The 17038-nt window shown below is 45.8% G+C and overlaps 1 protein-coding gene across 9 annotated transcripts in view; it reads left to right on the plus strand.

Moving 5' to 3' along the window:
- AGAP1 (ArfGAP with GTPase domain, ankyrin repeat and PH domain 1) overlaps positions 1–17038 on the plus strand; it is a 306094-nt gene that overhangs the window by 255747 nt on the left and 33309 nt on the right. For all 9 annotated transcript variants that reach the window (XM_033064417.1, XM_033064424.1, XM_033064423.1 and 6 more), the window contains 3 exons: positions 4509–4663; positions 6117–6207; positions 11480–11702. In XM_033064417.1, coding sequence (XP_032920308.1) covers positions 4509–4663; positions 6117–6207; positions 11480–11702 — 469 coding nt within the window. The remainder of the gene's footprint in view (positions 1–4508; positions 4664–6116; positions 6208–11479; positions 11703–17038) is intronic.

The raw sequence follows: 17038 nt of genomic DNA on the forward strand, positions 1-17038 counted from the left end.
GTAAACAAATTGTGAGTTGTAAACAACTCCTGTTGCTTCCCAAGGCACCCCAGCAGCTCTTCCCTCTCCTCCTTTTGAAAGGATGAAGGGTTATGGTGCTTGAGCAGAAGAGATTTTCAGGAGAGGGAGGAGGAGGCGGTGAAAAAGGTGCTTAAATAGGTCTGGGTGTTACTTGGGGCAGGCTTAGCTGGGATTCAGGCTGTAACCTCAGCTCTTGAAGGTGCTTCAGGAGCATTTGAAACACACCCTCGAGGGGGTTTTGGTGGTGCACTTGACTTCTTGTTCCTGGGAAGTGTTTGCTGTGTGAGTGGCACCACCCTCCAGATGTGCATGATGAGTTATTGTTAATTAGCAGCAGCACCAGCATCCTCTGGTATCAGACAGCTGTGTTAGGCAGAAATACAAATGCACAGCCTGCTTGGCTTGGAAGCCAGAAGATCCAGTCTTATTCCTGGTTCTGGCAAAATATTCATAAATGCCTCTTAGAAATACCTAAATATTTATTTGTTTAAAAGCCAGCTTTTAGGATGGGTGTGATTTCTGCACAGCAGAAAGGAGCCTTTGCCTCCCATTGACTTCCTGTCCTGAAAGGTTGGACCAGTTGATCCTTGAGGTCCCTCCCAGTCTGATCTTCTGGGATTTTGTGGCTTTGAATTGTGCCCATCACTGGTGCAAGGTGTCAGTGGTTATTTATGCACTTCTTAATATTGAGAGTAAAATAGGGAATGGAAGTGGAGACCAAGCTGATTTGTGCACAGTATTTAGAATCACTCCTGAGAGATACCAGGAGGTGTGAGTGTTTCCTCTCACATGTGTTTTCCCTACATTCCATAGACTTAAAATGGAGTTCTCTGGAACAACTTATGGACTAATTGTATTCTGTGATAATTTTCAGTGTGGTTTTCTAAACCTGATTCAGTCCCGCATCACAAACACATGGGTAGGGAAAGGCAGTGAGGCCATGCCCTGAACATTTGTTTTTTCTTCCACAATCCATTGCTCCTAAGAAATTTTATCTCTTTGTTTTCCAGAAGTGGGTGGGCTGAGGCAGTTTCTGGTTTTTGGTAGAGCAAAATAAATGTGAACTTGGGTTAAATGCAGTTGACTGTGAAAAGATGATGGTGAGAAGAGTGTCCCTGGAAACCCAGAATGATTTGTGTTGAAAGAGACCTTAAAGCCCATGTCATTCTACCCCTGCCATGGGCAGGGACACCTTCCACTATCCCAGGCTGCTCCAAGCCCTGTCCAACCTGGCCTGGAACATTTCTAAGGATGAGGCAGCCACAGCTGGGCACCCTAAAATTTCCTGATTCCATTACCGCTTCCACTAAAAGAAAAAAATTTCTTGTGCTTTTCTTTCCACATCATCACAATCTCACAATTTTGGCTCATTTCCCATCCCAGCCACCCTTCCCTCTTCAAAAAAAAAAAAGGCAAAACAAACAACAACAGCATTTTAGACATCTCCTGTTGATAATAACTTCCAAATGGAAGTTGGTGGCAGCTGGTTCTTCACACTTTAACCCTTCCTGTGCTGCCCTTCCAGGAAATAATTGATGACTGATTGGCCCATTAACCTTTTTTTCTTAAAAAAAAAAAAGTTTGACAGCCTGGACTTGTGTAATGAGGAGGGATTCCTGGTGAAATCAGGCTGATGGCTGAGTTGCTTGCCCCTGAGGATGCAAAATTAGCCCCATGGGACCTCGTCTGCATAGAAACTGGACACAATTAGTGTAATATCCGGTGTTATTAATGTAGTTTGGAGTAATTGGGCAGGTTGATTTCGACAGGTTGATGGTGCTAAAATACTATTATAGTGGACCTTTCCATGAATAACTGTTAAACATGGAAAACTATTTAATAAAATTCTGTGATTGGGCTCACAGGGATTTAAATAGCACAACCTATAATTTGACTGAAGAGTTAAAGTGAACAACTTCATCCTCCTGCCTGGCTTTTCCTGTTCCTGCATGCTGTGCCTAAGGACGTACAGGAGCAGGTTTGTTCCTTGTCTTCTGAAGGAATTGCCCTGGGGGTGACATAGAGCAGGCACTGCTGCTTTGTTTCACAGTTGAGCTTGGGGAAAAAAAAATACTGGTGTGTTTAAGAAGAAAGAATTAGGGAAGATGTCTTCAACCAGCACAGCTTTTTGGGGAGTAAATCTGAAGCTTCAGAGGATAGAGAATCATGGAATTACTAAGGTTAGAAAAGACCTGCAAGATCATCAAGTGCAGCAGTTAATCCAGCACTGCCACATTCACCACTAATCCATGTCCCCAAGTGTCACAGTTACAAATCTTTAAAAGGAATAAGCCCCACCCTGAGCCTCCTTTTCTCCAGACTGAGCCCCTTCCCAGCTCCCTCAGCCCCTCCTGAGGCTCCAGCCCCTTCCCCAGCTCAGTTTTCTTCTCTGGATCTCAAAATGTCCTTCCAGCCCCACCTGAAAACGAGCTGCAGCTCTTCTGGGCTTGTGTCTGCTGGGGAAACCATGTGTGTGTGATCAGCATTACTAAAGAGGAGATCAGAGGATTCAGTGGTGCTGCAGAGACCTTAACTGTGTTGTCCTACAGGAGACTGTGCACAGGACTGAATGTAACTTCATTTATTGTGGAGCAGTTCTCTTAGCTCTTGCTCATGCAGCCCTGAAAGCTGTGCCTGATAAACGAGGCTGTGTGCATGATTTATTCATGGCGTTTTGGGCCATGTTTGTTACCTGTTTGTTTGGAACATTGCTGAAATGGAATAGTTTAGCTGTGCAGTGGCATCATTCATCTTTGACCCAAAGTTAATGACATGGAGCTGTGTCAGGGCAGGATTTAGGTTGGATTTTAGGAGAAGGTTCTTCCCCCATAAAATGCTGGGCAATGCCCAGGTTTCCCAAGGAATGGGCACAGCCTCGAGGCTGCCAGAGCTCCAGGAGGGTTTGGACACTGCTCCCAGGGATGCACAGGGTGGGAGTGTTGGGGTGTCTGAGCAGGGCCAGGGGTTGGACTTGGATCCTTCTGGATCCCTTCCAACTCTGGATATTCCATGATTTCTTTTCCCACTTACCCCATTCACCATTTTTCAGTCAAACTGCTGCTTCAGCTACCTTCCTGCACCTGAAAATAACCTTCAGCTCTGTGTTTATCCCCACTTCAAGGTGCCAAGTCACCTTCTGCTGTTTTTGAGGCATCCTTAGAGCCGTGCAGGCACTGGCCTTGCTGACAGGGAGCTTATCTAAGAAAACCTTGTCCCACAGCTTGGGAACACAGCTGCCAGTGGGCAGCAGTGCTGTCTTTAAATCTGGTGCTGGATTTGTCCCTGATCTTTGCATGTTTATGGATGATGAGGGAACACAGTAGTGTCATGGCTCTGAATATATAATAAGTCATTATCGGACAAAATGTTCTTTCTGAAGCTCGTTATGGCTGATGTTCACCAGAATTTTGTGCTCTATTATTCTTTTCCTTTCATGCTTCGTGCCAGCCCTTCCCAATTGCACTTACTGTTTCAGCTTCCTTGATTTTTTTAATTTGGCATTGGTGTCCCATGTGTAGGTGTGGGGTGTGTGTCCATTTATTTCAGTTCTACTGGTATTTCCGTGTGCTGCTCCTCTGGCCTGAATACTTGTCCTTATCCTCCAGTAGCCCTAAGGATATTTCACTGACCCTCTCTCCTGGCTTCTCAGATCATTTTCTCATCTCCCATGTCGGACGTGGATGTTGAATAGGTTGAACTGATTTCAATCCTGTAATATAGCCCAGTAATTATTATTATTATCCCAGTATTTATGCTGTAGAGGAGAAAATGTCCACATCTCCTTTAATATATCTGTGCTTGTAAAAACTGCTTGAAAGAGGGTAAATTGTTACATTTTCTGTATTGTCAGCTCTTTGTGGTCCATTCATCTTTTATTTTGTGGCGCCCTTTGATTTTTACATTATGCAGCTTTTAGCACCTCAGGTTTAAATCTGAATGATGTTTGTTGGCCACTTTATGTTGGATTAAGGTACAGACTCAATTCCAAACTCAAAAACACAGGGACTGAGCATTTACCCAAACCAGTGCTTTGTCTACATGGTATTTGGAGAGCAAAAGCAGTGGATCCTAGTTGTTTCCTGGTGCATTGTGCAGGACAGGATCCAGCCTCACACCTCATGTCCAGACCTGCAGTTACAGGATTTGCGTAATCCCAGAATGGTTTGGAGTGGAAGGGACCTTCAGGGTCAGCCATGGGCAGGGACACCTTCCACTGTACCAGGTTGCTCCAAGCCCCAATGTCCAGCCTGGCCTTGGACACTCTCAGGGATCCAGGGGCAGCCACAGCTTCTATGGGCACCCTGTCCCAGGGCCTGGCCAGCCTTACCGGGAGCAATTCCTTCCCAATATCCCATCTAAATCTGCCCTCCCCCAGCTTAAAGCCATTGCATAACAGAAGATGTTATAAACAACCAAGGTTGTTTCAGCTACTTTTCACCATCCTTAACTTGTTATTTCTATTGCATTTTTTTGTTTGTTTTCCCCAGAACAAGAAGAAAACTTCGAGTTTATCATTGTCTCTCTCACGGGCCAGACTTGGCACTTCGAAGCAACCACCTACGAGGAGAGGGACGCATGGGTCCAAGCCATAGAGAGCCAGATCCTGGCCAGTTTACAGTCCTGTGAGAGCAGCAAGAACAAGGTATGGAGCACAGAGTACTGCTGGCAATGAGCCACACAGCCCTACATGGGCTAGATGATCGTTAGGATGACAGTGAATTCTGAATTTTAAGCCTTGAGATGTGTGTGTGTGTGTGTGTGTGTGTGTGTGTGTTACCCCCACAGCTGAGCAGGGTTGGAGCTTTCTAAGGGAAGAACTTAGCCTGGGAGGAGCAGCTTTCCCCCTTGGAATGCTTTCCTTTGACGACAGAAGGAATTTGCTCGCCTTTGTCATCAAAACAGATGTTTAAAATCTGAGATGTCTTCAGCCAATGCTAATTTTTGGGAGAGCTTCTGTGTCTTGAGTGCAGGTGTCTGTAAATACTTCACAGGAGAGAGCAAGGTGCTGAGTGGTGATTGAGGGAGAGAAATGGCCAACAATTGTCCAGAACTGTAGATCCTTTAATATTACCCACCTAACAGTTGTCTTTCACAATTTTATACTGCAAGGAAGAGACTCATTTTTCTAAATGAATGCCTGCTTTCATTGCCGTGGTGTGCCAGAGTAGATCAAACACCAGTAATTACCATCATCATAACACAATTTACTTCCCATTTTGCGTTAAAAAATGGGCTTATTTCCTACATATATTCCTGAGGTGGAGGGAAACCACAGTTTACATGTTTCTTGCTTTGCATGGGTTCGCACATTCTGATGTGTTTGTGTTACCAGAGCACAGAAGGGGAAGTTTTTACATTGACACCTACATAAAAGGATTAATACAAAAGGATAAAGAGTGGCTGGGCAATGGCTCAGAGAAGTTCTTCTCACTGTGTTCCCAAAGCATGTGAGAAGAACTGGCTGGAACAGCAAAGTGCAGATGGCTGGACAGGTTTAGCAGGTGTCCCATGGAAGTTGTGTCTCTATGGATAGCTACAAATCCTGCTTAAATCACACCTCAGGGAGCCCTCAAGGCAGTTTAGTTGGGTAGAGCTGACCTGCCTGCACCTCAGCAGAATCTCCCCAAGCAGAGGTCATGGGCAGGTCATCGTGGGGAGCATTTAAACAGGAGCCACCGGGTGAAATCTGACCTTTGCATGATGAAGAAGTCCCAGGCTCTTGTGCAAACCGTCCCTTAGTTTTCATTAGCACCAGCACACACATCAATAAAGGAAATTGATCTTGTAAAATAATACTCTTATCTCATTTATCTTAAGAAGCAAACCTACAGTGTGGCTGCTGCTCTTGGGAAGAGCAGGGCTCATTCTCAAGCTCGATTTCCCTCTGTTAGAGGGAAAGGAGACCCCAGAAGTCCTGGAGATGCCAAAGGATCACTGTTCCTTGAGAGGCAAATCAAGCCTTGAGGTGCCTTGGCTGTATTCACTCGACCTTGGTCTGAGCTTTGTGGTTTGCTGTTCATGCAGCTGGCAGTTGTGTCACTTGGGGTTTTTTTGGGTCCTTGCTTGCTACTCATTCCTGTCTCTGACTCCCGCAGTCGCGCCTGACGAGCCAGAACGAGGCCATGGCCCTGCAGTCCATCAGGAACATCAGAGGCAATTCCCACTGCGTGGACTGTGAGGCACAGAGTGAGTACAGCGCCTGACTGCAGCTCTGACCTCTTCTCCTTGGCCAGGACCTGGGGAGCACCCAGCCCTGGCCTCCCTGGTGTCACATTCCCTCTGTTGTTTGCACATTTCTGCTTCGTTAAGGAGTTTGCTTAACCAGACTTGTTTGATCTTCATTTATGCTCAATATCTGCCACATTAAGTGCATCCTAATTTTTTCCCCTCATTGTTCCCCGTTGAATGTCAGCATTTCTGTACTTCCCCTCAAAGAAAAGGCAAAAAGTTTGCTGTTTGACATCAGTCCTTTCCATTTCCCTCCTGTTTTGCATGGTGAGGGCATATGTACCATGGTAATATTTTCAAAGAGATAGAGCTTGATTGCTGTTTTTTTGGTTTGGTTTTTTAGGCTTGTTTGTCAGAAGAAACCAAAGTCATTGCTCATTATATCTGGATAGTAGAAAACTGATTTTGGATTTTTTTTTCTTCCCCTTTGTGTTTCTTTCCCCCTTTTTTTTTATTTTTTAAAACATATACGTAGTGTTCAGAAGAGTGTTCTCAGTAATACTTTGAGCTGTGCTTCACCTCACTAACCCCGACTGAGGCCATTATTCTGGTGCTCTTTAGTTCCAGGGGTTTGCAACAAAGCCACAGAAAGGAAGTTCTCTTGCTCTAAAGCAATTAGTTGTAGGAGCTGAAGGACTGAGAAGTTGTGCATTTTTATTTCTTTGATATTTGGAAGTCAGAACTTTCCTTGTGATTTTTACACATGCTTAAAATGGAAAAATACTCACTTATTTTTCTTCAGGTGTGATTTTTATTTTTAAAGATTGGCCGCTTGAGATCTTGACTCCTGGTCTAAGCCACTCTGACACCCCAGTGTAAAAAGAACATTTGTACACAAGTGCAGGTGCTTTTGCACCAATAATTTGGTCTCTGCTTTCACTCTAAGTGATTCAGCACATACTAAACCAGGGAAAAGATTGGTTTGAGTGGTATTTTAGCACCTGGAGCCCAAAACAAGTCTTATTTATTAGTGTGCTTTCATAGTGACCTGGCAGTCATTGAGATTTCCCCCAAAGCTTTGATGCAGCTCAGGAGGAAGGCAGGAAGGGTGGTGTGGTGTGCTGTGAGTGAGGAGGAGGGGGTCTGGGAGTGCCCTGCATGGATATTTAGCTCATTTCAAGGACTCACTGCTGCCTCTGAGCAGCCCACAGTGGGAGTGGTGCCGAGTCCTGCACCACGTGGGTGGCATTTTCCTAGCCTTGCTAACCAGATAAATATTTATAAAATGCACAAATATATTATATTTATATATATATTTATGGGGGGTTATATTACATATCTCTAAGATTAAATCCCTTCAGTGCAGGCAGCTTCCTTGCCCACAACATCCTTCTGATCCAAGTCAGCTCTACCCAGACTCCACACTATCCCCAGGGCTCATTTCTCCTCCCAGCCATGCACCCATCCCAAGATTTATGCAGCCAGGCTGGATGTTTAATCAGAAGAATGCTCATGCAAGAAAGCAGTGGTTTTTTGCTGTTTTGGGGATTTTTTTCCCCCCCAACCAATTTGGTTTGCAGCCAGATTGCTCATGGGTCAAGCTGGCCCCCCATGCATGGTGCCAGCAGCAGGGATGTGCCAGGAACACATTGCAGGGAGAGGCCAGAGTGGGACAGCCCATTTTGGCAACACTCTGTCGTGTAGCTTTTGGAGGGGGATGATTTTGAAATCTCAGCTGGACTCGTTTGTATTCTCAGAGATGATTTATACCCTCTTTGACTCCTTGCTGTTTGACCTTCCTGATTTTAAGGCCACTGTCATTCCTTTGGAAAAATGTGAGATACTTCCAAAGCCATGGATCTTAAATGTAAACACACACACAGAGGAGATAAACCTCAGCCTGCTGCTTTTTCTGCAAGGCTTTGTTTTATTCCCTTGCCTCCCTTCCTGCCTTGCCTGGGCAGGTCCTTACCCCTGGAGCACTTAACATCACAAACCCCAGCACTCCCTGGAACTCTCACGCTGTTTGCATCTCCACAGAGCCAGATGTTTGGGAGCACAGGAGTGTGAGATGTTGCCATCCCTCAGCTCTATTCAGGAGCCATCAATCTTCCACTTCAGAAGTCCCATTCTTCCTCTTTCTGGAGCTCTCTGCCTTTTGAGCACTTGATGCAGTACTTTGTTTCACTGGGGAATTCTGCCTTGTTGGATTTTAATCCAGCAGCTGTGTGCTGCCAGCATTCCAGCCCTCTGGCAGTCTCCAGCTAAAGTTATTCCATATTCTCCTTTTAACATTCCCATCCCCGAGCAAGAGAAGAGGCAAAGTGCTCTTTAGGAGCTGGAGCTTGTGCCCAAGATCTGATTTCATGTTTCAGAAGGAAACTGGTGTTACTTTTCCCAAAGCAGTGGAGTCCCGGTGCTGACTTTGTCTGGAGAAGCCACCGAAGTGATCCAATTGTTTAGGCAAGCCCACCTGAATTTCTGGATTTTGGCTCTGACAGAGGATAAATATGAGTCACCTCTTTCAAGACATGTGGAGAACAGGGAGCATCTTGGAACATCATGGAACAGGTCTTTGCTGTTCTGTAAGAAAATAAGGGAGGGTTTAAAAGCATAGAGTCTCATCCTGAGTTTTCCAGTCCAGGGGTCTGATCATGTACTCTGGTGTATTTTGTGTTTGAAAACCAAACACTGAGATAATAACTTGGGCAATCTTGTCCTACCCATCACAAAATTCAATTTTTCATGCAGAATAGAAAAAAGAACCTCAAAGAATGAGAGAATTACAAACTTTTCTCCCTCTTCTGCTGCAACTCGAGATGAATTCACCCCTGCTTCTTCTTTCCCTGGCTCTTCTGCTCCTCCTTCCAGCAATTCCCTCTGCTCAGCCCAGGGATATCTTACAGCTGCTGACCTCAGGAAGGTTCAGCCTTTCATCACCTCCTTGGATCCAAAGGGATGAAGGAGACAGTGGGGAGGGATTATCCTCCCAGGAGAATTTTCACCTCCAAATGGTGAAGCTGATTGAGAGTCAGAGTGGGGAAGAGGTTTTCAGGGAAAGAGGGAGCCAAGTGTTACGAACTATGAACAATTGTAATCTGGATATATTCAGTGGCACTAAAAAGCTCATTTTTTGGTGGATCAGTTTTAAGTAAAGCACCTCTAGCTGCTCTGAGTGGGCATTTTTTTCCTTTTACCTCGATGTCCACACCTGCCACATGCTTGTGAGCATCCTCCAATGCAGAATTACTCTCACCATCACCAGGAAGGGTTTGTAGCATCTTAAAAGTAAAAAAAAAAAGCAAACAGCTTTAAGTAGTTACAGTTTTCTAACCACCTGTGGTGTGAATTTTGATAACAATTTTCATTTCTATAAGGAGCTCAGCCCTGGTCTTTCCTCATTTGCTACTTTTCCACTCAGCTGTGTGTTGTCAGATTGTTAAAATTGAAAATAATATCTTGGTAAAATTTCATGGAACTTCCTGGTTGTTGTTTCAGGGGACTCCTTCAGTCCCTTCACTCCTTCAGCAGCAGTGCTGGCAACTGAGAGGCTCTTCCAACCCAAACCATTCCGTGGTGCTTTGAAGCAGATGAATATTTAAAGAATTTTTTCCATACAAGATGCACTGTATGTGCTTCAAGTAGAGAGGTATTTGGGAGTGAGGTCAGGTCCTTAACACCAGTTCTGTCAGAATAATTGGAATAATGTAAGCTGGTATTCCATTCCCTTGCTTCATTCTGAGTTCATGCCTCTTAGAGCTCACTGCACTTTGAATTTTTGTGAGGATAACCCTGACCTTTGCAGGTCAAGGGGTTTCATCCCAGTCACAGTTTGCAAATTTCAAATTATTACTTGCTGTGTTCAAGTTTATACCAACAAATTGCAATTTTAGGGTTTTTTTAATGTGTTTCAGACAGACCACTGGTTCCCCCACTGGCAAAACAATGGCGGTACCTGAAGAATTATGGAATTAAAGGAGTTGGTTGTAGCTGTTGTCCCAAAAGCTTGGAAAGCATGGCAGCAGTTTGGTCTCACCTGATATTTTTGAGATATGAAATACTGTGTATGTAGAATGCAGATACTAAATTAAGTATAAGACTTGGTATGGACAGGAACTTTTAAACCAAAGATGTGGTCCAGTGGAGTAAAATGGGAGTTTTCTTCTTGGTTGCATTTTTCGATTTCAATGGACTGGTTGAAAAATGTCAGTCAATGCCTTCAGTGAGATGTGGGACTTCACAATTGAAGTTATGAGCTTTCCTTTCCTGTTTTTTGTCCAAAGATGACATAGCAAAGAAGTAGAAAATGTTTTGTTTCCATGTATTTTGGCTGGCAGAAATAGCTTTTCAGTTGTGGGTTACACAAAGTTGAGACAAGGAAACACTGGAAATTCATTTTCTGTCAACTCCAAATTTTTTTTAGATAGGAATAAGAATTGCCTGCCCTCTTAATTAATCCCCATTTTCCTGCTTCGCATTTGGGGCAGTTCTTTGGGATGCACAGAGTAGGCATGAAGAAAAGATCTGACAGCAGGGGGTTAGGAAAAAACCAACAGAAATTCCTCTCATGTCTTCACCTGCATGTGTTAAGGTGAATGTTTGTTGGAGAGAAGGCAATCCATACAAATCTAAATTTAAATTGCACAGGACAGTAGCAAAAATGTTCTAAACTATGTTGGGAAATGGAATTTCCCATCTTGTGTCAGGCTTGTCCCAGTCTCACCCTTTGTGGGGTTGTTTTGGGGTGATGGAATCCTTCTGACCCATGCCCTGGGACTGGGGCTGTTGCAAGTGGAACATCCCCATCTTGGTGTTCATCTGCCTGGTTTTGGAGAAAGGAGAAGAGTCAGATGGAAGAGAAATACGTAGCTGATGGTGTCAGTGGTTATTGAGGGAGCTGATGTAGTTAGCACTAGATAATTGTTTCTAGGCTCTATTTCTCAGTTTTCCCTTTCAACTGGCTACGAGCAGCTCTGGGTTCCCAAGGAGGGGCTTTCTTCACTGCTTCATCATGGTGGTTATATTTCCTTTGTTTCTCCTTTCCCCTCTCATTCACAGGGGTTTTTGGACTGGACTTGGAGTGATGCATCTTTTGTGACACCACACTTTGTTTTGCTTTACTCCTCGAGGTTTTCTCTGAAGGGTTGGCATCTCTGCTGACCCTGGAAAACCTCCCAGCTGCACTTTGGGACAAGACACCCCTGGAGCCAAAACCTTCAGGCACAAACAGCAGCTTGGAAGTTGTGTTGGGTGTTCCCTTGTCCTAATTGCTGTGTCCCTTGTCCTGCAGACCCCGACTGGGCCAGCCTCAACCTGGGAGCCCTCATCTGCATCGAATGCTCAGGGATCCACCGCAACCTCGGCACGCACCTGTCGCGGGTGCGCTCCCTGGACCTGGACGATTGGCCCATCGAGCTCATCAAGGTCATGTCAGCCATTGGCAACGAGCTGGCCAACAGTGTGTGGGAGGAGAACAGCCAAGGCCACGTGAAGCCCTCCCCAGACTCCACCAGGTGGGTTTTGGCTCGCTCCGCCTCGCCCGGCGTGTGACGCTGCCTCTTTGACATTCTGTGGAAAAATCATTCTTTACATCCTCACTGCATGCCCAGGAAGAACCTGTATCAGAGTGGGGGTGGCAAAAGTTGAGTGGCCTCGTTACTTTGTGCTCTCATGAAGGTTTCCTCAGCAGCTCTGCAGTTTTCTGTTCAGTGGAAGATGGAAACCTCCCGCCTGCTTCTTGCTCCATCTAAATTATCCTGTCATGTGCTCCTTTGTCTCGGTGGGCCACAAAGTTCCTGCCTCTTGGACTATCAGTTTGCCATTAATAATCTCCCTTCAGAGTTTCAGGGAGTTTGTACCTGGCTGTCAGGTCTTTGGTTCTGCTCAGGGGTGTTCCAAGTCCTGCTCGCCATGGACTTGATTACTTTTTGTGTGTGTGTGATTTAAGTGAAGCCATGAGCTGCTGGGGAGATGTTTCCTTTGAGAACAGCATTTTACCTGCCTCTCATAGCTCCACACAGTGAAAATCTTCCTGTGATGTGTTGTCCTCCCTAAAACCAGGGGATTTTACGCTTAATTAATCTGATCAGTGTCAAAGACAGATGTTTTAAGAATACCTTCTCCAGTTTTGGATCAGGTGGAAGGATCACTGTACCTGGGCCACCTCCTGCAGTGGAGGGCTGGGTTTGTGGTGTTGTGTGGAATGAAGTCAACTGTTTCTTATTGCATTATTTCGTTAGCCCTGAAAAATGAATTTGTGGTGCCACCTTTGGTTCATCTTCGAGAATGAAGCCACTACATTAATCAGGCTACTTAGATGAATGGCTGTGCATTTAAAAGTGCTCAGGGAGCCCCAAAGAGAGTTTTGTTTCAGGCAGAAATGGGATGTCTGCCCTATACATGTGTATTATTAGATACAATGATGTCATCAAGTAGATTGAAATGAACTTTCAGTCATTACTCTCACTTTAATACAGAGATTTTGTATTCTTGCACCTCACAAATAAATGGTGCTCCTTACTGCTGAGGTGAGATGGAGCAATAGGTCTAAACACCTGAAAGGAAAATGCTTGCACTCAATTGGAATTCTGTTTAAAAAAAAGAAAAATCACATTATTTCAGTAGTCATATAATAAACATCACGAAAAATCTAAAATCCATGTGACTGTGATGAAGAGAGCACCATCCATTTCAATTAAGAATTCATTTGGGATTGAATTTTTCTTCTAGAAAATCAACTTTTTTCTCATAGTATTTGATACTCAGGGCTTATTTTAATTCTCCCACTTTGTTTCTGTGCATCTTCATGGTTATATTCAGCTGATTCTGATTGTCACTGATACCACTGCACTTTCTCTCCTGCACTGCAACATTTTTGGACAAAAAGATTCATTTTATAAATAGGATTTTCTAGCTCTGTGTCCAGGTTCACGCTTATGTGATAAAAGAGGTGCCAGAAGAAGTAGAATTAAGGTGATGTGGAAATTTTCCCACAAAGCAATTTCAATCTTTGCTGCTCCCATTCCTCTGCTGTTTGCAGCAGGGACTGAAATGCAATTTTTCATGTAAATACCAGAAAATTCTGCTTTTTCCAAGTGTGTGCCTGCTTTTGTGCTTCCCTTCGGTCTCTGCCAGCATCACAATCCTTCTGTCCAAGCTGTGGCAAGAAAATAAATTCAAGTTTTTCAGGTAGAGGCTCTGCTTTCCACATTCTCACTGCTGTTTGGAGTTTTGCATGAGGAATTCTGTTGGAAGCAGCTAAAATGGCCCTGAAAGGAGGGTTAAACAAACCCTCCTTTTGTTGTTGTTGAGGGACTGAAGGTGGAAGAGGCAACTCCAAGAGAGCTGGAGAGGGACTTTGGACAAGTGCATGGAATGACTGGACACAGGGAATGGCTTCCCACTGCCAGAGGGCAGGGACAGATGGGATATTGGGAAGGAATTGTTCCCTGGGAGGGTCGGCAGGCCCTGGGAAGCTGTGGCTACCCCTGGATCCCTGGGAGTCTCCAAGTCCAGGGGCTTGGAGCAGCCTGGGATAATGGAAGGTGTCCCTGGAACAAGATGGTTCTGAAGGTCCCTCCCAACCCAGAACATTCTGGGAATCTGATTCTGTGATGGGCCCTTAATAGACACTTCTAGAGGGGATCAGGTGGGTTTCACCTTTTCATGTTGTGTCTGTCTATTGGAGATGAATCCATCAGTGGAAACCCACAGATTTCTAGGGACACAAAAAAAAAGAGTAATGAGCTGCTCCACAAATACAGAATAGTTGGGCTGGGAGGCTCAAGGAGTGTTCACAGGCTGCACTAAAAGGAACCTGAAAGTCTTGATGTGGCTTTCAAAGCAGTCCCTTCAGCCTGGGAGAGGCTGTCACTGATCATTCTGTGCTTGCGGTGGCATCCTGTGTGTTTCTGTGGAGTAGAGGAAAGGGTGGAGGGATCCATGGAGATGGTTTTTGGCAGGAGGAATTGCCAAACGGCAACTCTAGGTCATGGCATAATTAAGGAATCTTAAACAGCTATGCCAGGCTGTGAGTACAGCTTCCCTTTAGTAATTTTGCTCACTCAAAAATAAGATTTTATCAAATTCAAGACCTTACCATGGCCTGCACCTTGCTTATGAGGGACAGCTCCCACCTCTGCTCTCTGTGCCGAGGGACAGAGCCCTGGGAGCAGCTGGAGCTGTGTCAGGGGAGGGTTTCGGTTGGATATCACCCCCAGAGGGTGCTGGGCACTGCCCAGGCTCCCCAGGGAATGGGCACAGCTCCAAGGCTGCCAGAGCTCCAGGAGGATTTGGACAATACTCCCAGGGATACACAGGGTGGGATTGTTGGGGTGCCTGAGCAGGGCCAGGGGTTGGATCAATGCTCCCTGTGGGTCCCTTCCAGCTCAGGAGATTCTGTGACTAAACCACATGAAATACTGCTGTCCTTTTCTAGCCCACTCAAATGCACTTCAAAGTCTTCATCCAAGCAAATCATGGCAAAGGATAAGCCTGGACACTTTAGTTTGAAGGCTAGAAAGGTTCTGAGATTGGAGGGTATGTAAAATTCGAAGCCTGAGAGCTCTTCAGTAAAAGGCATTGATCAGAGAGGGATATATTGCCCAGGTATATGCTCTGATATCACTGTATTCCAGGTCATGGCAAGTTGGAGAGTCGAGCAGCCTGGGCTAGTGGAAGGTGTCCCATGGCAGGGGGTGGGCTGAGATGGACTTCAAGGCCCATTCCAACCCAAACCATCCTGGAATTCTTCAGGCAGATCTCCCAAGTCGTTCAGTGCCCCTGACAGTGAAAAGCAACACCCAAGGGTGGCCTCTGGCACTGAACTGGAAGGTTTTGGGAGCACAGGTGTGGTGGGATCCCCAGGGAAGTGGCACAAGGCAGAGCTGAGAGTGTTGCTGGGATTTTGGGAAGAAGGAGGAATAAACACAAGCTCCAGTGAGCACAGAAAGCTGGGGAAGTGTGGAAAAGCCAAGCACAGGCAAACACTTGAGTGTGAAAGGGAACAGAGACCTGCCGGCCCCTGAGCTGTGGTGTCTGTGGGTCCCTGATTAGGTCAGCTCTGGAGAGCTGTAATTGGTTCCAGCAATTACCAGCAGCCCCAAGAACGCCGCTCAAACTTCGGGAGGCCTGTGACAAATTGAAGCTGACTGCTGGTGAAGGAGTATCGACTTCCCATTCCTAAACAGGGGGATCATTAGTCAAGGAAAGCATCTTTTAATTACTCGCAGGAAGAAAAAAAAGAAAAAGAGTGAAAAAAGGACAAAGATCTTTCAGTATGGATCCTGCAACAACCGCCAGGTTTTTTTTCCAAGTGTATTCAATATTAAATTTATTGTCTTGGAGGGGAGGGGGTGAGCAGGGGGAGCTTGCCTGCGGTCCCTCCTTGGGTAATGCGGCTTTAATTTGGAGTGAGAAGTCAAATTAGAGTAAATCAATGTTGCAACAATTAACTGGGGCTGGGGATGGGATCAGGATTTTCCCTCTAATTGCTATTGATACTGTTTAAGCACACTCTCACAACGCTGCTTTGGAGTGGTGCAGCACTGGAGGAGCCCTGTGGGGCTGAGCAGCTCCATGGAGGAATGCTGGAGATGTGAGGAAGCCAGCTTGGGAGCTCTTTGCCTTCTGCACTGCTGTGTCCATCTCCTAGCAGATATTTAGCCTTTTTCTGGACACGCCTCATTTGTTCTGCTTTGTCCTCATGTGGTTTCTGGTTTGCAGACTCATTTGCCACCCAAGATGGTGTGGGCCTTTTTCAAATGAGTTAAGCTGCCCCCATCCCTCTGCCCACTGCAGGAGATGGTTGTCTGCTCCCTCACCGTCCTTCCCTGAGCTCCCAAGACTCCATCTCTGTCTCCCTGGAAGTGTTGGGGTGGATGTGCCACCTCCACCATGGGCAACGTGAGGGAAGGCAGGGCCATATCCAGGCACCATCCCAGCCACACTTCCTGTTCTGCTACTCAAACAATGCCAAATATCTGCGTTAGCTACACACAAATAGGGCTCTCCACCATTTCAGCATCTTCTTGACAATATTCACAAACAGATGGAATGTGTAACTCCATTAAAACTGTGGTTTTGAATTGGGGGATGAGTGCAGAAGTTCAGGCACAGTTTTAAGCCCTTTAACTGGGGCATGGAGCACAAGCAGCAGTTGTGCTCAGGTCTGTTTGCTCAGCAGTCTCCCTGCTTATCCTGGGTACCAAAGGTTACAGGAAAATCCAACACTGGCTGAGCAGCCACGAGCTGGGAGCCAGCAGTGCTGGGAACTGACTCTTACCTTCCAAGGGGAGATCCAGTGTGATCCTTGCTCACTAATGAACTCAGTTTTATGGTGTCAGGGACAACATTATGCAGCTGCACTGTACTGAGCTGAGTTTTACAGTCCTGCACCAAAACCTGGCTTGTGCTGCTCCAAGGAGAGCGGCCGTGACAGCGAGCTGGTCACTGGGGAGTGACTTGGATGAAAAATATTACACTGTTGCCTTCCATGAAAATATTAATCCTTTTCTTTGTAAAAATAATTATTTCTTCATCATAAATAAAGGGTGAGCCCAGGGAAACAGAGCGCTTCAGATCTTACTCTCGCATCCTGGATCTTGTAGGGCTGCTGTGTTCCATCTGTCCCTCACCCCTTGCTCCTTTTGGCCATCAGTTTGTGATGCTGCTGGTCCTGGATTCCTGGCAGAAGGAATGAATGGGGCCTGGGGGAGCACAGGTACCTGCCTCTCTGTCCATGATTATCAGCTCTGGCTCCGTGGCAGATCTTGGCCTGATGAGGTCAGTGTTTTGTGACTTTTCACTGCTCTTCCACGCCTGACACCTTTCCCGTTCCAGGGCTGGGGGA

This window comes from Catharus ustulatus, chromosome 7, assembly GCF_009819885.2.
Source record: "Catharus ustulatus isolate bCatUst1 chromosome 7, bCatUst1.pri.v2, whole genome shotgun sequence".
Classification (NCBI taxonomy): domain Eukaryota; kingdom Metazoa; phylum Chordata; class Aves; order Passeriformes; family Turdidae; genus Catharus; species Catharus ustulatus.